General features: G+C 47.9%; 1 protein-coding gene across 3 annotated transcripts; it reads right to left on the bottom strand.

The window, feature by feature from the left end:
• Positions 1 to 6135: 6135 nt before the first annotated feature.
• Positions 6136 to 17225, bottom strand: TMEM250 (transmembrane protein 250). 3 transcript variants are annotated; one of them, XR_002086505.2, is made up of 3 exons: positions 17138 to 17215; positions 6965 to 9777; positions 6136 to 6428 (listed from the first exon to the last, which is right to left on the bottom strand). XR_002086505.2 is itself a non-coding variant. In XM_019475924.2 (2 exons), the coding sequence occupies exon 2, from the start codon at positions 9642 to 9644 to the stop codon at positions 9225 to 9227; it is 420 nt and encodes a 139-aa protein (XP_019331469.1). In that variant the 5' UTR covers positions 9645 to 9733; positions 17138 to 17225; the 3' UTR covers positions 6136 to 9224. The 3 variants fall into 3 exon arrangements, 2 of the variants coding, with proteins under 2 accessions (XP_019331469.1, XP_006269696.1); XM_019475924.2 differs by having other exon boundaries at positions 6136 to 9733; positions 17138 to 17225; XM_006269634.4 differs by having other exon boundaries at positions 6136 to 9777.
• Between the last annotated feature and the right edge of the window lie 5348 nt (positions 17226 to 22573).

The following is a 22573-nucleotide window of genomic DNA, read 5'->3' as shown; positions in this document are numbered from 1 at the left end:
TCCTTTTCTCCATTTGCTATTTGCATTTCCCACCCGGCTTTGGATTGCACAATGGCAAGTTTCACATTTGTTTCCAGTCTGATTCACTTGCTGGGTCGCATGGGCTAGGCTGGAGTGACAGAGCCCAGACTGCAACCACTGCAGGGCAAGTGTCATTCGTGTGTGGGCGTCTGTTTGAGCTGAAACTTTAAAAAAAAATCTTGGAAATAGTTTTGTGGGTCTTGAGGCTTCCTGGAACCCGGCGTTAGAGTCCAGTTTGAGCCGAGATTTGATCTGTAATGTTGCAGCAGCAGCAGCAACACACAGCATGGGGCTGTACTGAAGCAAAGGTGTTGAGGATCAGCTGTCAGACCCCAGGAAAGTCAAAGGGGTTCCCAACATGTAACCTTGCCCAAGAGTATCTTGACTCACTTGGGGTCTGACCCAAAGCCCCTTGAAGTCAGCTCCCTTTCACCTCATTAGGTTTTGGTTCAGCATCACTCTTCGGAAGCAAGCGACTCGCACGCCCAAGTGCTCACGGGATTGGGCTCCCAGCTCGCAGGGCCGTGCTTTGCTCCAGCAAGAGGCCAGACCCTGCACGGACTCACTCCTGCTCTCACTGTTGACAGCGGGGGTCTAACGCAGACTTCAGTGGAACCAAGGGTCGGGATGAAGCGAGGGTGTCTGTATGTCACGACTACCAGGCAAATGTGTGTGTGCACTTGTGTGCCAGGCAGGGAGCGTGCACATGCAAAATATGGGCTTCGCAGATAGCAGGATGGGGCTGGAACGTGTGTGGCCGCTGTCTCATGCGATGAGGTTTCAAATATCTTTAATGTCCGAATAAATTATCGTGACATTACATCAAAGGGGCAATGTCAAGTGTTTTTAATACATAGTTTTAAACATGACACAGAAGCTTGGAGATAAAAGTCCAGCGTGGACTGATTTGATTCTTAAACTTGCAGTGAATAATAAAGAGCGTCCGGCCCGCCTCGCCACATCCCCCCTGAGCAAATAGTCTGTAACAAGCACTCTATTGTGTGATGATACCTCTTCTGGAAAGGCCACAAATGCAGGGTTTCTCCAATGTATTCATCACAAATTCCTTGACTTGGTAGGAGCATTTCCAGAAAAGTGAGAAATCTGAAGGGAGGAATGATTCATTTAACGAATTCGCATTGTCTTGACATCCTGACTTAGGTGGACCTTACCGGCGCCAATGGGAGATTTGTCCGAGTGGGAAGTGGCTCAAGAGATCAGCATGCGTCTCCTGGAGTCTGACGTGGTATCTTCCATGGAGCTGGTTTTTGGATGTGCCAGAGCGGATGATTAACTTCGCTGATGCACATCCAAAGTCAGGACGTGGCCCTTGGTACCTGTCACGTGGTTGGGTTTGGCAAGAAGCAAGCGAGCAGCAGAGAAGTGACACTCTTTTGCACAGTTACTCACTCAGGAAAACGCTGCATATTTCTACCACGTTTGCACGTTTCTGCCACGTTTTCCGGAGCCAGTGGAGCATGCGGGGATTAGGTCAGGAGAGAATCTCGCTCAATACGAAGTTCCTGGTTATGCAGTCACGTGTCTTGGGTGTGACGGGTCCTGGTCTGGTACAGCAAAGCGGTTTACTAACCATTTGCTGTATCAGTTCGGAGTTTCATTGATTCCTATTATACAGCCCCTATGGAAATCAGTCTGGATATGAATTACCTCTTGTGCAAGATACCGGCTGGAAAGCTCTTTAAGGAAAAGAGTGGTCAGAGCATCGGCCTCCAGTGCGCACGTCCCTCCACATGCTTCCACTGACATGCCTCCGAGCCGGGCTGGAGCAAGAGGAGAGTTCAGCCTCCCCGAGCTATTCAGTCCTTGATCTCTCTGCAGAGATCCAACAAGGCTGCTGATTGTGCTGGTGGCTTTTGTGATGCTGATGCTCGTCCCCTGGGCGTTCAGCTAAGATGCACCAGAGCCATCGCACAAAGGTCACTTTGCAGCCCTCAGACGGTACTGACAGATCCCTTTTAGAAGGGCTTAAAATTCGGCCCCAAAGCTATTTTGCAACAAAGGCAAACAGCAAAATGCTGATGCTTCATCTCAGAACCAGCTCAGCCCCTTCTGCTCTCACTTGTCTTTGGCTCTCCAAACTGGTTTATTCTGAACCAGCCCTACTTTTCCCCTCCTTCTCTCCTTTTGCAAATGCTCTGTCCGAAAGGACTTTTCTACAGACTTATGAACAGGGACCTAGCAACTTGACTGTTTATAATGAAAAGGAGGTGATAGACTTCACTAGGGAGAGGCTTTTGGACACTAGCTTAACTCGTCTACACACAGACAGTGCATCAATTTAAGTTAAGCCTTATCTATTCCAGACAGCTGCCCTGGCTTGAGTGAAAAGTTTTTGGACCAATTGAGTTGATATGTCCTACGTGGAGACTTTTATTTCAGATTAAGAAGGGTTTCTTCTGCTTCAGCTTCAGCTTTGACCTCTCTTTAAATTTAAGCTGAATTAAGAACCCAGGTTTAGGTCAGTTTGAGAGCACCTACACAGGTTTCTGCCCCAGCTAACCTACAGCAACGTAAAATAGCAGCTTTGGATAAATGCTCAGATCTGCACGTAGACAAGCCCTAAACCGCAGTGTGTCTCAGGGATTGCACCCAGGCTACCAAGACAGCAAGAATTCAGGGCAAATTGTGACCACCCTGGCCCTTCCTAGCACTTAAGCATGGTTCGAGGAGCCAAATAAAAATATATTTGCAATTTTCATTGACTGATTACTGGACAAAACTTTCCTCTGGACTGACATTTTCTGGGCATGACGACGGCGTTGAAGCAGGAAGAGAAAATGAATGTGGAGAGTTGGCAGGTGAAGAAATGTGATGAGAGATTTTTTCCCCTGGCAGCGGAGCTGTACAGGAGCTATGGAAACCTTGTTTGGCTAAACAAAGACGCGAGAAGATAGCAAGGCTTCGGTTCCTCCGGCAGCATCTTCTCCGTAGCGGCTGCCTCTGTCAGCAGGAGCCCCCAGTAGACAAGCCTTTGTGGGTGGAAAGATCCAGCGTTACCTGCAAACAGCTCTCGGGCAGAGGCCTCCCTTTCACTGCTACTGCCGCCGGGTAATCTTATTAACGCCACCAGGGATGACATCCCCAGGGCAGGCTAAGGGGCAGGGTAGATGAACAAGGAGGTGAAAGCAGAGTCAAAATTAGGTGTACACCCTCAAATATATCTAGGAGCAAACTCCTACTGATATCAAGGAGAGAGAGGTGCCTAAATACCCTGCGAATTAGGGCCCAAGTGCTCTTGCTCCAGTGGGGGAGGACCTGGCCCACAATGCAGCTGGGACGTGGCAGGCCCATTGCACTGCTCACGCTCGCCGTGCAATGGGAACGCACGGGAAACACCCCAACCTGTGCCCGCCCGTGCAGGGGAGCTCTGGGGCTAGTTCTGCCAATGCTTCCTGCCTGGATCGCCACAGGCCCCTGACTTGGGCAAGGCCTAGAAAGTGAATTTTCATCCCTGGGATCCTGTTTACACAAAGGAGAGGTGTACGTTAAAGTAGCTACCCCCCTACAAGTTGCTGATGCAGGTGCACCGGACCCTGCACAAAGCTGGGCCGGCAGTAGCACGGCTTGAATTCCCAAGCTGAGGAACTGCTGTGATGGAGTTGCAATAGCGAGAGTGCCCTGAACGCAGAAAGGGCTTTGGTATGCAGCACCACATGGCGAAGAGCAGCTTGTTACTGTGATGGCGACATCTCCCCCATGACTGGAGAGCTGTAAGGTCAAGGAGAATATGCCCAGAAGGACCAGAGGAGCACGGGTAGTTTCATACATGTTGCAAACCCACATGGCTCCAGTCTCATCAGTTATTCCACCACCTCCTTTAATTCACCCCACTGTACTGCTCGCACCATGCTAAACCCCACGTGCTCCTATTAACTGGTAACCAGCTTGACCCTCAGTGGGCACGTCTACACGAGATGCTTACTACACGGTGCCAGTCAAACACCATGCTAATAAGCTACTGCACAATGTTATTAGGCTACTGCGCAATAAACCGTCACCAAAAAAATGTGCGCCAGAGCTACTGAGCAGTAAATGTAGTCACTGCACATTCAGTTAGTACTTCATGAAGAAGTACTAAGCTAAATGCTCAGTAACTATGGTGAATTAATGAACATGTAGATACGCCCAGTGGGTGCAAACTGGCTCCATGGGCCACACCTGAGTTGGCCCAGCTGGCCCCTGGTCCTCACTGCACATATCATAGGATCATAGAAAATGAGGGTTGAAGGGACCTCAGGAGGTCACATCTAGTCCAACCCCCTGCTCTAAGCAGGACCAGCCCCAACTACATCATCCCAGCCAGGGCTTTGTCAAGCTGGGTCTTAAAAACCTCCAAGGATGGAGACTCTACCACCTCTCTGGTCCAGTGTTTTCCTACCCTCCTAGTGAGAAAGTTTTTCCTAACACCTAACCCAAATTTCCCTTGCTGCAACTTGAGCCCATTGATCCATCCGTTGGGTGTTTGGGGTGACTGAAGCCATACAAGTGAAAGCTATTCTCACTTCTCCAGGAACAGGGGGGTGGCATGAAGTTAGCTTTTCCCCAGTTAGCATGCTTGCCAAGAACCAGACACGGGGCTCCCTTAAAGTGGAGCTACTCTCATTTGGGGGTAGCATAACACAACCAGAACTGACTCTGAGCTTGCTCTCTACATGAGTGGCACGTTATCTCCAGCGGGAGCAGCCTGCTTCTTTGGATGTACCAGCCGAGAAATGAAACGCTCAGCTTCGTGATCTATGCTCAGGGAGCCCGTTCATATTTGCTTTAATTATTCATCCTGCACAGTACATGACTTTGAGCAAGGCAGATATACCTTCTTCCTCCCTCTCTCACAGGGTCTGGCTGTGCTCACACGTAGGAGTCTGATGTCAGCCACTTGTTCTGCTCCCATCCGGTTTCACTCAGCCTTTGTTCGTGTGGTCATTGTGGATGGGGTGTCCTAAGTATAAAGTGTGTGCAAATTGGTTTTAAGGATGGAGGCATGCAAATTCCTGCTTCCCCAAGTTATAACAGACTGGGCTTTTAACCCAACTAGATCAATTTATGTGCTTGTGCAGAAACGTTCAAAGTCATCTGCAACTATTGGATGCGACTGCCCTGCCCTTGCAGCTGGCGCATTTCCTTACCCATCTGCATTATGTTTGAGCAGTCCCTTACACAAGGTTGTGTCTTGTATTATTAAAAGTAGAAACCACTCACTCTCACACTAAACCCAAATACTCTGGCTGTGTGGAGGAAACCACCCTTCTTTCCTCCAAGCCTCCAGTGGCTGCCATCTCAGCCTCTGAGCAGCAATTGCAGCCACTTCCTCTCTGCGTTCATGCAGGATTGGTTTGAACAGCTGGAGCCACTGAAATGTGGTCGCACCTGCAATGATCCCCATTTTACCAGCTCTTATGGGCGAACACTCCTTATGACACAATCAGCAGAGACCAGGACAAGTCATGCTCCATCTGCCTTGGGATTTCATAGTGCCTTGCATCATTGCCAAACCTGAGCACTGTCCATGGAAAATCAATGGCAATAACAAAGTCCCCAGCAGACTTCATGGAGCCCACAGCACTTCTCCTTTTTGCACCAGCTGAGATAAAACCCTGTGATACATCCTGCTCTCCTCCGACTCCCAATGCATGGTCACAACTGTGTTCAGACCCTGTCTGGCTCTGCCTGGGGACTTGTCTCCATGCAGGGAAGGGAGAACAGAAAATGCCAGTGATTATAGACAATGCACTGCACAGCGGTTGCACACCCTCAGGTGGAAGAACAACTGGAGTAATGAGTGAGTATTACTGGCAGTGCCGTAGGATTAGCAGAGCAGCGGGTGGGAGCCAGGACACCCAGGCTCCACTCTGGATGTTTCACTGGTGACCAACTCCCCTCACAATCAATGCACTCAGGATGAATGCACTCAGCTAAAACAACTGATGCAACCACATCCACCCTGCAGGGATATTTGTGAGGCTTGATTATAGTGGGCCTGACTCCACAGCTTTACACCTGCACCAAGTGTGTGTAGAGCACCCCCCATCCCTGGCACGACCGCTGCGAAAAAGACTCTCCAGTTGTGCTCAGCTTAAACAACCAACCCATCAACACATTACAAAAATAACTTTAATGCAGGTGGCAGGTTTCAGGAAGAATTATTAACAGGCACTCAAGACACCGAGCTGTTTCCATGTTCCAAAAAGTCAACAAGAGGCAAATCAAACACTTGGCATGTTAATTTGTACATTCATTCGTTCGCCAGCAGGGCTAATGCAACTTTGTCACCACATGTATAATTGCCTCTGCTGTTTGGCCCGTGCAACAGATCTTCAGAGCTTGGCTTTGCATTCCCCACATACTTGAAACCTTCACTAGCTTGAGACAGAACCAACCAGCGGGAGCTGCGGATCCAAAAAAGAAGGCAGGATTAGCTTCCTAGAAGGGACGCCGTTAGATCAGATACGACCCAAAATGTAGGCCGGGTAAAATAACCTCTCGCAGAACTCGTAGCAAGTGAAATGGGTCTATTATTCTCTTCTAATTTTGCCTGGAAGCAAGTTTTAAAACATTCATCTGAAAATCCGGAAAACTCAAACATGGCAGCATTGAAACATTAAAGGGAAAATGATTAGACACAGAATGAAACCAGCTGGCTTGTTCCCAGTCCCAAATGCAATTGCGTGAAAGGAAACAAACAGCATCAATAGTGAAAAGTCAGGTCATGTTTTTCAAACTCTTTCAATGTTAATCATGTGAAGTGTTATCCACAACATCATAACAAGACTTAAATGAAGCAGCTGTTTTATAACCTGACCTGGTCCTTTCAGGGGTTGGTGAGTTTGAGAAACATGGCTAAGTCCAAAGGAAAAAAATCAACTTTCCCAGCGAGGCAGAGTTTGCAAGTACCAGTTTCCAATACAATATCTCTGGCAACTACCTTTCCTGGCCTTTTCTCCATCTCCTAGGGGCGTAGAAAGAGAGTCCAGCTTCTACCCACATGGTTATTTGGTCTGCTCTGCCAATTAAAAACAAACCAAACAAATGACTTTTTCAACGAGGAAAGCTTTGAAGGGAAAAAGAATTTATTCAAAGCATTTGCCTTTGCATGACACAGCCTCTCTCTTTTGGGACTGTTCTTAGTTATGGCTTGGTTAAGAGGTTTCTCCCTCACTGCCCACCTTCGCCTTTTTGGGCTTATAGGTCACCTTCAACATCTCCACTACTTGAGAGAAGTATTTCCTTCAAAGTGAATGTAAATGCTTTTTAATAAGCACCCTGAATTGAAAAAACTGATTAAAATTCCCAATCACTACCAAGATCTTACTTATTCAGCAACCTCCCAGGCTGTTGTGAGGATTAATTAGCTAGTAGCTGTAAAATGCTTTGAAGATGAGACGTGCTATATATGTGCCACACAGTACTCTGGTCTTGTGGACCTCAAATATTCATATTATTTCATCTTGAAATAAAATTATTTGAAAATGACTCCCTTACGTGGCAACATGACAATGCTAGGGTCATCACATCCGCAGTCGTAGCTGATAAAAACCACTTGCACCTACAGATTGTAAGGGGCACAGGAGCTTGCACTGGTTTGGTGTCTACGACACTGCATTTTGCTCTTCCATCCAAAGAGTGCCCCGTTCATCCAATGGCATTATGCCCATACTGCAGATGTGTAAAACAAGGGTCAAATGAAGCGAGTTGTCCAAGCTCATGCTATGGCAGCAGCACATCTGGGAACAGAACCCATACAGCCTGCTGCATGGTTATCTGCTGCAATCACACACTCCCACTCTTCAGGGGATTGCACAACCCTAAACTCAGGACTTGGTAAGGGAAAGGAAATGGGGCATTTGGTAGCAGGCCTTTGGGTACATTTGTAGGGAGAAAGATTATGGGGCCATTTTCACTGGCATTTAATTTTGTGCATGACTTACTCTTCATGTGGCCTCCTTTCTGGGACTCAGCAAGCTTCCCCCTGGTCTTGGGATGCGGGAAGCACGCTCACTTGAAATGCAACGTGGAGCTCTGGCTGCAGAGGGGCAGGGTGGACTTCAGTAGTAATGCAGTACACTGCAACACAGGGGCCACGTTTGGTCCTTTCCTGCCCGGCTCAGCCAGGGTTGGGATACCTCTACAGCTCATACGGCGGGCAGAGGAAACCTGAGGAGCATCCTGCATTATTCCTGACTGTCCCTTCCTTCTGTTGTTGCTCACCTGAGCCGAGATGAATACACTTCAGGACTGGAAAGTTTTCCCCCCACTATCACCTCTTAGGGTCAGATTCGGTATCATAAGCCTCAGAAAGCATAGGCAGGGGATGTGGGGAAAGAACAAAAATGACTTGTGTCTTTGTCACCAGATTCGGCCTGGTGAGGTCTGCGCTGTAAGTCACAGCAGCTCAAAGGTCTCCTGTATCTTAGCTCCCTCTGGAATTAGCAAGGCTCTAAAACCAGGCCTAAAGTGCTCAGCTACAACCTCTTCCACTCCCCTTTGATGGGAGCTGCACAAAGCAGCTGTCTAATCTGAGATGGCAGCATCATTTAGGGAACCCCTTGCCCCAGAGTCAGATATCACAAATCAAACTGCAGTTCCTTACACAACACAGGAGAGGGGGAGATCTCTCTCTCTCTCTCTCTATATATATAAAATATAGAGAGATAGATCTATCCATCCACAGAGATAGATCTATCCATCCATAGAGATGGAGAGATAGATCTATCTATCGATCGATTCGATCTATATATAGATCGATTTGATTGATTAATCTCCCCTTCTATATGTATAAAATAGGTGCTAGTAATTCAGAAGAGATGCTTCAGTTGCAAGTAATTGAAAAGTGACTTGATTGCTTTCAGGGCAGTTACTCCAGAATAAGACCTGGTGGGATATGGAATTACCTGGCTTCTATCCTCCAAATCAATCACTGCCCTCTTCCTGCCTACAGAAGTGGTGGCAGGACAGGCTCCCGCATATGAAAAGGAAACTTAGCAAAGCATTCACTGTGCAAAATAAAGTTTTCTGCTCCTGCCCATCTACAAATAAAAATCAATCTGCAGACAGGTACAGCATTGATCCAAAAGGAGCGCCGATAAATAAATTAATTTATATTTAAAAAAAGAGAAGAGGAGGATATTCACACACTCCGGGGTAGAGGAAGAATCACCTTCTGGGCCCACATGCACTCATTTTATTTACATATCCACAAACACCATGAAACACCAGCCCAGCCCCCCCACTAGCAGCATGGTCACATGAATTCCATAGATGAGCAGTTCATTCAAGAGGCTGAAGTCCACCCGCCTTCGCCCCAACAGGAGGAGGATGATGGAAAGTTTGTACTGGAAACGCAGAAAGATCCGGATGCCAAGGTACTGAAGGCAAAACAAGATAGAGAGTGCCACCCAGAGGATGGAGGTAAACAGGCTGCAGCTGAAATACAGCAGGAACCGAATGAATCCATACATCCATCGGGACTTCAGATAGATGTCGAAGTTGTTGTACTTGGTGCGCACCAAGTGAGTGGTCCTTACCGGGCCACAGGCCGAATGCAGGCATGTCGTGTGGGGGCCGTGGAAAGAACGGACCCGGCGGGGAATGGGGATTACAGGCATCAGGCACCTCTCAGTTCACAGAGTCCCAGAGCTGGATTTGCAGTGACCATATCGGGTATCATCCATGAATATGGAACAGATCCAGCAACCTATGAATGCAAATACTCTGCTGAGTTTCCAGGAAGGAACAGGCCTGCAGGAAGGAACAGAAGGAAAATACATTTAAAAAAACCCCCCAAAACCCCCCGAGGGAAGGGTGGATCTTCTCCAGCTTGGCTCCTGCTTTCAGCTGCTCTGCCACGCTGTACTCACTCACTTGCCTGGGGTAACATATTTGTCGATGGGCACGTAGAACATCATTTTTTTCCATTACTGCCTAACTAGAGGTTTACAAAGCACCCAAGCAGTGTGCTGTCTAGGTGTGTATCTTAATCCATCAAACCTCATGATAGTAATGGAGCAGAGGCAAGAGGCTTAGGGGCACAGCCAGGCATAACATTTGTACTGGTGTTGAATGGCGCTGGTATAAACCATTAGGATCCACTTTTGCATCTGCAAGTTCACACAGTGGTACAAGTGCAGCAAAATCACTGCAGCTTTCCCAGATCACACCAGCTCATGCCTGTCCTAGACTGGCAACCTCCATCCTCCTTCTTTTTCAAGCAGTTAGAAGATGTCTGTGCACAACCTGGGATATTTTCATGACAGTTTTACCAGGCTGGTGAACACAAGGGCACACTTTCTTAATCAAACAGTACGATCCTGCCACCGGGGCAAACTCTACCGCATAGAAACAGCGCTAACATAGGCATTTGCATTTGATCCTCATTCACTTTCCACTATTCATTAATCAAGCAAGGCTCTCAAAGTGCTTTATAAAGGAGCCGTGTGGACACGGGCGATTCCGAGCCGTTGCTCGCTTCAAACTTGGCTAAGTTTCTCCAAATAAGCGAACCAGAAAATAATGGTTGCGTTTGCAAGAACAATGAATCAATCGTCGCTTTAAACTCTACAGGATGCACCTCCCTGGGCTGGATGAGCCCTGAGGGCTCGCTGCGCTCGGCAGTCTCAAGAGGTATTTACCTTATTTCCCCTTGCATCCTCTACAAAGATAAACGAATGATCTTTGGTCTTTAGGGTTTATAATCTTAACATCCTTCCATGGAGCCATTGTTATCTGACAGCGATGAGCGTTAGCTTGGTGGCTGCTCTCCGTTTCACCTCCTGCATCTACTGTGCCAAGTTCCGGGAATTATGAGAGGACAATGTGCTCATCAGATAATGCTGTTAAATAATGCGGGACTTCCCCCACCTCTTCATACGCTCCCAGCTGGGATGCCTCCTGCCCTTGCCGAGTGAGAAGCGGTGTCATTGCCCGGGCTCATCCTAAGAATTCTTACTTTCTTTTTAAAGTGTTAACAGCAGATTTATGTCACTAACAAGGCTCCTGGCACTTCATCATCTGGCTATAGGGACTTGATCTACCAGAATATCCAAGTACTTTGAGGGCATTACAAAAGCATCAGTCACATCTGCCTCATTGACTCCGTGTGTGACCTTGGGCAAGTTATTTAACCTCTCCCTGCCTCAGCAGGCCCCACAGAGATGATAATCCTGATCTACTTCACAGGGACGCCTGTTATTCTGCCCTTCTACGCAGAATCTCCCAAGGCAAGGTTGCCTAAAGCCTTCTTGCACAGTATGAGACAATGGCTTACTAGGCAGATATGGATGGCCTTGTGGTTAAGGTTTTTAGGAGATTCAGGGACTCTTCCTTTATGTGCCAGAGGCCTTAAATATCTCCTTTCCCCTGCCTTTCCCCATACTTCCTAATCTGTTAAACTGTGAATATTCATATTTCATAAGAGGTCTGCAAGAATAAATGTAGTCAAGGATGGAAAGTACTCATGTACAAGCATAATAAACACTACAGAAAAGGCTTAAAAATAAAAGCAATTCACTCAACTGATAAGCCGAAAAATAAATCCAATTGAGATCCTTGGTTAAGAGGCAATATGCAGTATTTTTTTATTATTCTAATTATAGAATGAATCGTTTTAATCTTCTGATTAAAATGCTGACTGATCTAACATGTAGTGCTAAATAAGTCACAACTTGCACACAATAATAGTATTCAACTTAATGCACTAGTGCACTACTTTTCATACACTGTACATCTGATTCAAAATACTCTTAGAAAAAGCTTTTGAATGAACAAATTGGCCGCTTAGAAAATGCAAGGGTGCTGTATATTCTGGAATCAGATCTGACAGTATCATTCACACCCCATGTAACATCGGTGACAGCTTTCTTTTAAAACTATGTTCCCCTCTTGAAGACCTTTAACTGGAATATTATAATTTCTGAGATCTAGGTCCTCCAAACTGGCACCAGACAGGCAGCCTAGTTGAAAAGCAGGATTATTTACCTGCTTAAGACTTAACCACATGCCTAAGTGTTACCATCAGAGCCTAAAACCCAGCATGCGCATCTGCCCTGTCTATAAACACCCTTCCTTTTCACAGGATTATGTCAGGCTACAATTGACCACTGGATTTCTGTTCGAGCCCTGTTCTAGAGGACGAGCTGTTTTCTCTCCTGCAGTCTAATGCGAGTGATCTGCTCAAACAGCTGAGCTGACCAGGCTTCTTAATAGCAACAGCGTGTCCTCATTTGCATGCTGCCATGCCCACCGTCTAAACACAAATGGCTTTAATGGGTTTATAATCTCAGGTACGATCGCCACTGAACTGGGAGAAGGGGCATTGCAAGATGAAACGTAAACTTTCAAGACCATTACACTGTAAATGGCAAAACCACCCGTTCAGCACAAGGTCGGTAATCTGTTGACTTTTCTGGATACAGCTGAACTCATGTAATGACAAGAATATTTGACATTTCCCAGGGACACCCAGCCTTTTAGGTAGAGTGACAGAGACAGCTAACGTGCTGCATAGCCTCACAACAGTCTAGCTTCGAGTTGATCTAACAGATAAAATAAAGACTGTTTCAACTGGCTGACATAATACATTCATAATTTCACAGCTACCAAAGCAATTTATTTGTTCTGTCCCAGATCCCACTTAACCCCCCCCAAACAGCAACCTCTTCTGAAGAATATTTGTATCGGAGCCTCCTGTACAGATGGCTGTCTAAAATCCCATCCCATAGAGTCCACGGTAGTAACCAACAATTAGAATCATAGAAAACGAGGGTTGAAGGGAGCTCAGGAGGTCACATCTAGTCCAACCCCCTGCTCCAAGCAGGACCAGCCCCAACTACATCATCCCAGCCAAGGCGTTGTCTACCTGGGTCTTCAAAAATTCCAGGGATGGAGACTGCACCACCTCTCTGGACAACCTGTTCCAGTGCTTCACCGCCCTCCTCGTGAGAACGTTTTTCCTAATATCCAACCTCAACCTCCCTTGCTGCAGCTTGAGCCCATTGCTCCTTGTCCTGTCATCTGCCACCGCTCAGAAGAAACTTGCTCCCTCCTCTTTGTAACTAAGTCTCTCCTCACCAGTCCTGTCCCCCAGCCCCCGAACCATTTTCACTGCCATCCGCTGGACTCTCTCCAATGTGTCTACATCCTTTCTGTAGTGGGGGGCCCGCAACTGGACACAGGACTCCAGATGTGGCCTCACTAGTGCCAAATAGAGGGGAAGAATCACTTCCCTTGATCTGCTGGCAACGCTTCTTTCAAGGTGGCACAGGGTGCCATTAGCCTTCATCACAAGGGCACACTGTTGGCTCTTATTCAATTTATTGTCCACTGTAGCCCCCAGGTCCTTTTCTGCTGCCCAGCCAGTCAGCCCCCAGCCTGCACTGGTGTATGGGATTGCTCCGTCCTAAGTGCAGGACTTTGCATTTGTACTTGTTGAACCTTATGAGATTTCTTTTGGCCCAATCCTCCAATTTGTCTAGGTCTCTCTGAATCCTAGCCCTACCCTCCGGCGTATCCACTACTCCCCACAGCTTGGTGTCATCCGTCAACTTGCTGAGGGTGTGCTCCATGCCATCTTCCATGTCATTGATCAAGATATTGAACAAAACCAGCCCCAGGACCGACCCCTGGGGCACTCCACTTGATACCAGCTGCCAACTAGACATCAAGCCATTGATTACTACCCTTTAAACCCGACAATCCAGCCAGCTTTCTATCTACCTTACAGTCCATTCATCCAACCCTTACTTCCTTAGCTTGCTTGCAAGAATATTGTGGGTGATCTTCAGGACCTGTGCCATGATTTTTCCAGGGACTGAAGTGAGGCTAACCAGTCTGTAGTTCCCTGGATACTCCTGCTTCCCTTTCTTCAAGACGGGCACTATGTTTGCCTCTGCCAATTGTCTGGGACCTCTCCCGATTGCCATGAGTTTTCAAAGATAATGGCCAGTGGCTCTGCAATCACATCAGCCAATTCTCTAAGCAGCCTCCGGTGCATCCCATCGGGCCACATGGACACATCCAGCTTTTCGAAATAGTCCCTAAACAATTTTTTCACCACGAAAGGCTGTTCATCATCTCCCCAAAATGTGCTGCCAGGTGCAGTAGTCTGAGAGTTGACCTTGCCTATGAAGACCAAGGTAAAAAAGGCACTGAGAACTTCAGCCTTTTCCACATCATCTGTCACTAGGCTGCCTCCCCCATTCAGTAAGGGACCCACCGTTTCCCTGATCCTCCTCTCACTGCTGACATGCTTATAGAAACCCTTCTTGTTACTCTTCATGCCCCTTGCTAGCTGCAACTCCAATTGCTCTTTGGCCTTCTTGATTTCATCCCTACATGCTCGAACAATTATTCTTATACTCCTCCCTAATTTTCTGTCCAAGTTTCCATTTCTTGTAAGCTTCCTTTTTGTGTTTTAGCTTACTGAAGAGTTCCCTGCAAAGCCAAGCTGGTCTTCTGCCATAATTGCTAGTCTTCCTGCACATCAGGATGTTTCATTCCTGTGCCCTCAATAAGGTTTCTTTAAAATACAACCAGCTTTCCTGGACTCCTTTCTCCTTCAGACTGGCCTTCCCAGGGATCCTGCCCATCAGTTTCCTGAGGGAGTTCAAGTCATCTTTTCTGAAGTCCAGAGCAACTCTTCTGTTCTCCTTCCTTCCTTTCCTCAGGATCCTGAGCTCAATCATCTTGTGGTCGCTGCTGCCTGAGTTGCCATCCAGTAATTTATAATGATACAAAGAAAAATCATTATTAAAGTATAAGCTCACTGCCCCCTCTGCCTCATAGCCTTAACGTTCAGGCCATGCGTAAGTGATTTCATGGCTGGAGCCTAACTCTGCAACACTAAACTTAAGTGCTCGATCTTTCAACAGCCACATTAATGCTAACTGTTCTGCACAGATGTACCAAACAACACCGGTTTCCATTTCTTCAACATCTTTCTTCCACAAAACTGCTGAATTGCGCGGTCTGTACTGGAGAGCCATTAAAGGAGTATCAAGCCCAGGCAGCTGCAGGATTCTATCGTCATGGATCTAATGTTATAATCGGGGCCTAAATTCATTCACCTCCACAGTAAAGCACTACACCTCAGGAAAGGAGAGAATGAATAGTGCCTGCTAGTTAGCACCTGGCTCAAGAGAAAGGGAAGTGGTGCTGGCTCCTACCCTGGGGGTCTTTAAGAGGAGGCTTGATGTCTATCTGGCTGGGGTCATTTGAGCCCAGTTTTCTCTCCTGCCCAGGGCAGGGGGTTGGACTTGATCTACAAGGTACCTTTCGACCCTACTTCTATGAATCTCTGAAGAGACATGTTGCTTAAGAACTTCTGAGAAACCTTCTCCTCTTATCATGGGGTCTTTAAAGCCAACACAGACAGTAAAGGATATTTAGCCAACCTTTTTTAATCTTAAGCGTTATCTCTGTCCATATGCAGACATGAACTGGTTCAAAATTAAATAGGCAAAAATGGATTTGGATACCCAACTTCATGCACCAGATTTTTGAAAACTTTAGCCTTGTGTGTGTGGTTTAAAGATCCATTGCTGCGAGGGAAGATCTACTTCAGAAGCTGAGCAAACCCTTTCTGGGTGTCATTTTCTGTTTGTAAGGATTTCAACTTTTGAGGCCGCGAGTAGACCGTCCCTTCAGACTGGCTCAGCGATAGCCAAACTGCCGCACCTCAAAACACCAGAGCCTCTTTTTGATGGCCTCAACAGAGAAGCTAACACTTGACTAGAGTGGAAACCGGCCCCCGTACCTTTCTGTCCCTATAGAGACATTCCCTGCTAGTGAAAGCATGTCAGGAAGTGAGTGTGTCTTTGCGCACACACACACAAATAAGCTGCTGCCTGTATTGTTCCTTCACTGAAGCATTGATGCCCAGGTAGACGAACTAATACATTTCTCTTTTTTCTCCGTAAAAATGGAGTTCCTGATTAAAAAAAAGGCAATCATTACCTAATACAATGTCACCTCCTTGTAGAACACACGTTGTTTGAGGCTGAGTTTTGCTCAACGTATGTATTAATAATCTGGAAATCGAGCAGTTGGGTAAGAGCATGCAGAAGATGCAAAGTTATGTAGCTTGGTCAGGACAAGTTTGGACATGGAGGAATCTCAGAGGGATACAGATGAGGTTGGTGAAAGGAACAGCACAGCGACAAATGAAGCTCACCGCTGCTAAAGCACGTGGTGTGCTCTGGAGGGAGGGGATATGGGAACACCTCAGTCGTCTTTCATGAGTCTAGATGGGTGATTTGCAACCAGTGGGCCACAGCACCCTGGGGTGCCCCGAGATCCTTCCACAAGGGTGTTATGCACTAGGTGTCGGGTGTGCAAGCACGATTCCCAAAAGGAACAGAGATTTCAAATAGGAACCTGAAGCATTCAAAAAGGAACCTAAAAGCATCCTAAAACAACCTAAAAACATCCTGACCTATTATGCTCTTTCTGAGCTCTTTGCAACAGAAGCATTGCTCTGGTATTTTTTCCAAAAAATGAGCAAAAAAAAATAAAATAAGAGCTAGCATTTTCTGAGGAGCGTCTCGAGTCTGCAACGGTTGAGAAACACCGGTCTACATTAACCGCCTCAACTCAGGCGCCGGGGAACGCCGCAGGCAGCTGGGCGAAGCCCTGGGCACAGCGCACATACGTGGGCCACGTGTCTGGATGCGGATGGGGAATCGTGCGTGGCGCACGGTACGAATCCCTGGCGTGTCTGCTGCGAGCGTCCCGCGCGCAGGGCTGGTCTCCCCGCGTCTACAAAAGCTGCACAGCTGAAGGGGACGCAGAGAAGGGCGATGGGAAGGAGGCAGGGTGGGGGGTAATTAAAAAGGGTGCGATTATTTTAGCTCGGGAACGCGGCAAGAGCAACAGGGAAACACGGGGTTTCTGCTGTCCCGGGCTGAGGGAGAAAGGTGGCCCCAAGGGTGGGGGGAGTACCCAGCGACACCCGCCATGCCGGCCTCTCCGTGGCTCCCCAGGGCTTGGCCTGCTGCTGCTAAGCCTGGCCCCGGGGTCCCCAGCCCCGTGCGCCCACACAGGACATGCCCACACGCACATGCACACTCGTGCACGGCTCACACGCACACCCACGCCCCGCACTCACCCCGTGGCCCATGGCGCGGGGCCGGGCCCGGGCTGCTGCAGGGCCCGGGCCTGCGGGCGGGCGGGCCGGCGCCGCTCTGCGCATGTGCGGGGCGGCGGCGCTCGGGCTGCGGCCGGTACCGGTGGCGTAGGGCAGACGCCGCGGCGCGGGGTGATGGCGTCATCAGCCGGCGCCGCCGGAAGAGGCGCTGCGGCGGGGGGCGGGGCGGGGCCGTCGCCCGGGCAACGCGGCCTGGCAGCCACCGCGGCGCCACCTGCCGGGCCTACGGGGCATTTATGGCGCGATTCAAGCGCGGCATGAAAGCGACGTGGTCACTCCTGGAGCGGCGTTCCAGTATGGCCTTGTGCCCATACTGCAGATGTGCCAGATGAGGCAGCTCTGAAGCACCCCGCCAGGCCCCTTGGCGCCCTACATGCTAACCCAAGTCGTTTGACGCTGAAGTTGGCTTAGTGAGAAGCAATGAAAGCAGCATCTGCTTCAGCCCGCGTGGCCTTGTGCTAGAGATGGGCCCCGAGCAAGCGTCGGTGAGCGCTACGGACACCCCTCAACCCCACATCCACGTCACGGACATTAGTGCTGGACGGGCCCTCGAGTCCAGCGCCCGAATTAACCTTCCGCGAATCGTCAGTACATCTCAGGACGGACAGATTCAGCCTGGCGAATGCACCCTCCGCACACCGTGGTCCCAAGAGCCGACCCGGCTGCTGGACGAGCCCCGTTCTCGAGTCGGTTCCCGATGGCGACGCGCGTCTCGAAACCGCACGAGGAAGCGAAACGAAACAATGTAGAAACGAGCGGACCGCGGCGACATCGGGGACGGTGCTGCACTGCGTTTGGGTGAGGCACGTCTGCGCCAGGCCTCGGCGGCGTCACATCGCCTGCGGAGGGTGACGAGGGCCCACGAGTAAAGGCACAGGCAGCCCCCGCCTCGCGCTGTTGCGCTGTAACGCTCGTTTTAAATCGATACTTAGCGCTCAGCGAGTTTCGTGACGTCGTGCCGTGCCCGCGCGCACGCTCGTGCCAGGTGTACGCACGCTCGCTCGTGCCAAGCCCATGTGCACGCTCGTGCCAGGCTCACGCGTGCCCCGTGGTCGCCATCTCGGGTGGTCAAATACTTTCCGTTTCGCTTAACGCTCGTTTTTTCAGGAACCGACTGAGAGCGCTAAGCGGGGGTTGCCTGTGTCCTGAAGGGAGGGAAAGGCGAAGAAACACTGGTTTGCATCTTGTGGTTGTTTAGGCCCCGCTGGCTGGCCCAACATTAGCTATGGAAGTTAATAAATGTGAATCATCTGTTATAGGAAGACATAGCGTGCACGCAGGCAGTCGAAGGCACAAGGTCCGGCACCCGGCAGGGTACCAGCGCGCGATGACAGCACGCTCTGTCTTAGGGGTAAACTTCATGGTCTCCCTACACGGCAGGGAAGTTTTGTCCTGCAGATAGGACGAGTGACCAGAGCGCTTGATGTTCCGTGTGGAAAACGAAATCAAGGGCAATAGGCGGCAGTGTGCTCCTAACGGCTTGTCATGTTTGTTTCTCCCACGTAGCTTCTGGTGGGAGGAAGAAGGGGAGGTGCAAAGTCTATACATTTTCCCAGTAGCCTGAAACTGGAAACATCTGTTCCGTGACTCCGATTAGCAAGAGAGCCACCTTCCATTTATCTCCTCCTGTCATTCCCGGGAATGAGTTCTGAGGATGGAGGGAAAGTGCAGCTAGCACAGAACAACATTATGCCCCCATCTCAGCCTTGGCTTCCCATCTTCTGCTCCGAAAAAGAGGAGAAGATCTGCTGGGGAGATTTCTGAGCCTGAGTGCTTCTCCAGGGTGAAAGAGCAGCCCCCTTGCTTATCCCACATCACTCGATTGAAAAAATGCCTCTGATAAGCTCTAGGATAAGCCCAATCCTTAGCCAGAGCTCCTGAGCAGCTCCAGGAATCAGGCTGGCATGCACGCAGAGGGAATGACCCACGGGGTGTCAAGACTGAAACTTTAATTTTTAATTTCCCGGGCCTCAATTGCAAAAAGCAGGCAGCGGGATCCACTTTTCTGCTCGAGATACCTCGGCTACTTTGTTGTCTAAATGAATGTGCGTCCTCATAAATATAATGTCCCAGGGCCCAGCGGGAATTGAAGCTTTGACATTCAAAGAGCTGGGATCCTAAACAAATGCTCGTACGTTCATCCCAAAGAGAGCCCGCCCACATGCACTCCAGCAAGGCTATCGGCTGTATTTCTTTCCTGTGCTAATTTTACTAAAGACACAACTCATATTCCTGTTGATTGAACAGTTTTGTGTTGACAGGATCGAAGATTTGTGATGAAACTTATCATCGGCCCAGAGAGCGGGCCATTAGTACCAGTCAAAACGGCCAGCTAGTGCTGATGTATTTTATGGCATGCTTAGAAGACAAACATACACATTTATATGTCACTTGTTGCAATATAAATGCTAACTTGTACTTCTTTCAAAACTTTTAATGAATTGTATACATTTCAGAAGATTTATAGCATGAACCAAATGGCTCAAAATATTACTTTAAACATATTTGTCACTTTGGCAACAGAACAAAAAAAATCTGGAAGATATTGCGTTTAGAAATAAATCATAAATATATGCATCTTAAAAGAGTTTATTTTGGTCATTAATAGTTGATGGGCCCCCCCAGTGCAGGATTTAAAGTTAAATTATGCAAAATCAAAAACAAACCTTATAATACTTAATCAAACATGCATAAAACTGTCAGGGCCAAATAAATTCTCTCAATTAACTCGCTTCAGATTGTGATTGCATTTACTAATTTAATCAACACTAGAATAATTTGGAGGCCCGGTAATGATGAATTACTATGGTGCTGCACATTAAGGGATGTTAAGGTAGTGCGCTGAGACAAGAATGCAAGAAATGCTTTCCAGGTTGAAGGCGAAAAAATAACAGCTAAGATGCCACAACCCTTTTTTAATGGAAACCATTTTTTTGCTATAATTTCTGCTGGGAAATTCATTTCACTGCAGGTTGCAAATGTCTGTCATGTAGGCCCACTGGTTAGAGCAATTACTTCTGTGTTAGCACACATGGTCACCTCCCTTATTTTGTTAGCCATGGGTTAAGCAGTGGAACATTTTATTCTATGGTATTAGCATTTGCTCTGTTTTTGAGATTTTTGTGTTTGGGGCCTTGTGGTCTGAACACAAGATGAGGAACCGGGAGCTCCTGAATTTAGACTCTGATGCCGAGTCCCATTTTGGCCTTGGTCATATCATTTAGGCTTTATCTGCAGTGGCAACATTGTCACCTGTAAATCTCTTTTTGTGCAGCACTATCCCAGTCACATTGCAGTGGATCTGGTTGCAGCCTAGGCTACATCTCCCACCAGAGTGATCTACAATGGCAGATGAACCTAATATTGTTGGTCTAAGCAAGGCTTTCGGACCTCATGACTTCATTTGAAAGAAATGAGATCTCAGGGCGTTCAGCTCTCTGAAAATCAGGTTGTGAACCTTTTTGCTTCTATTTTGCTATTTGTAGTAATTATTCCCGTCTAATATGTGAGAATAAATTAATCATTGTAAAGTCCTTTTTACACACATGCACGCACGCATGCACACGCATGCATCATGCTTACATTTCTTTCAGCTTCTCTTTGAAGCAAGGATCATGCCTTCTTATATTTGCACAGTGCCTAGCACCTTGTGAGCACACAGGACATCAGGCAAAAATAACAACGCATAAACACTAAATTATGGTACAGTCCCACTGTATCTTGGATGCCAGAATTTGTTCCCAGAGCCATTGCTAAAGAGCTTGGCTCAGAGACCCAGCAGGAGGTTCTCCTTGAAGGTTTCCATAGCTCTGAAAATGTAAGCAACAAACTGTTCAGCATGAACATTTCCCAGACTGGCATGCCCTGCAGCCTACCACACTGTTCAAAACCAGCAGCAGGTCCTGCAAACTGCTTTGGATTGTATTCAGCCATGGTCTTCAGAGGTGGAATATAAGAAACAAAGGAATTAATTTCCTTTTTAAAAAGAGATTTAAGGTCAGGTTTGGACGTTAAATTTTAGATTTAATTGATCCTCCCAGTAAATCTAAAATTTTAAAGCCTGCGAAATACTTTCCCCTTATTATTGCTTTCTATGCCTCATCTTTTAGCTGTAATGTCAGCTTTAATCAGCTTGAAGAGATTTGCATGCGCTAAATATACGCCATATATCAGACTAATGTAATAAAAACAACACAGAAAAAGAAAACAATTCCCAAGTCTGCAGTGTAGGAGTGCGCTCCGGAGCAGTGCTAAAGGATCCCTCTGAAGCTGTGAGCTCTCTCACTGCCTCAGGTCAGCGGGATTACAGGACCGGGTGAGTTTTTATGGAGGGGTCTGGAGGCAGTAGTCCAAGGAATGGAGGAGAGACATTTTTGCCTTGATAACCTTGAGGCCAAAGCTCCCGGAAAGCCTTCTATACCATCACTAGGAAGTGGAAAAGCAACAGACAGGTACTATAGAAAAACCTCAGACAAGAGTGTGAGATTTTACTGTTCACTGGCAGGGGAGCCTCCTTCCTCCGTTGGGATCCTAGACACTGTTGCACTTTCAAGGCTGTGTTTGTTCAGCTGGGTGCTGTGGAGGATGCTTTTGCTCCATAAGGCAGGTGGGACAGGAGCACCCTAGACACATACTGCTGTAGGGAAGGGGTTGAGGCAAGAGGTCCAGGATGATCCAGTGAAAACCTTACATGGAGGCAAAACTTAGCAGTTGCCTCAGAAAAACTACTGCTGCTCAGTGGATCCTAAGAGCTACAGGCCACTGTCCCAAACCCACGGACTCAAGCTCAGGATCAGCCAGCTCCACCCCTTCCCTAGAGCAGGATCTGAACAGCATTTCCTAGCCTCCATCCTGCAGTCCTCACTCAAGCATATCTCCCATTGGCAGTTAGAAGCCAAAGCCTGAATTTTGAGATCCTCAACCCACAGTGGGTCACAGCATCCCCCTGTTATTTTAGCTGGTACACACTTGCGTATTATGCATGAATCTGCTCTAGGCATTCAGTTGCTCTGAGTCTGTGACACCATAAACTCTGCAGCTCAGGTAGTCTGTCACTGTCACAAAACCCCTATGAAGGTTTTACTGTCTCTTATGCAGAGTCTAATGGCCCAAGCCTGTCTTCTTAGGATTCCTTCTTAGCAAGATATTAAATAAGTAAATGCTGTACTTTTGGGGAGGAGGGGCAGTGTTCTTCCTATTACATGAAGGCATGGCTATTCAAAGGGCAAAAAACTCTGCAGGGCCCTCATACAAAATTCATTGATGTCAATGGGAAGCCCTTAAGAGGCTTTAAATCAGGATGTGGCTGCATCGTGGAAGCTCCATCATTGCAAGTCTTTGAGTGCAGGTGAGATGAAAGTTTGGCTGAGCTGGGTTAGGCAGGGATGATCCTGCCCA

This window comes from Alligator mississippiensis, chromosome 12, assembly GCF_030867095.1.
Source record: "Alligator mississippiensis isolate rAllMis1 chromosome 12, rAllMis1, whole genome shotgun sequence".
Lineage (NCBI taxonomy): Eukaryota > Metazoa > Chordata > Crocodylia > Alligatoridae > Alligator > Alligator mississippiensis.
The sequence above is the reverse complement of the archived record's forward strand: the minus strand, read 5'-3'. Positions and strand labels throughout refer to the sequence as shown.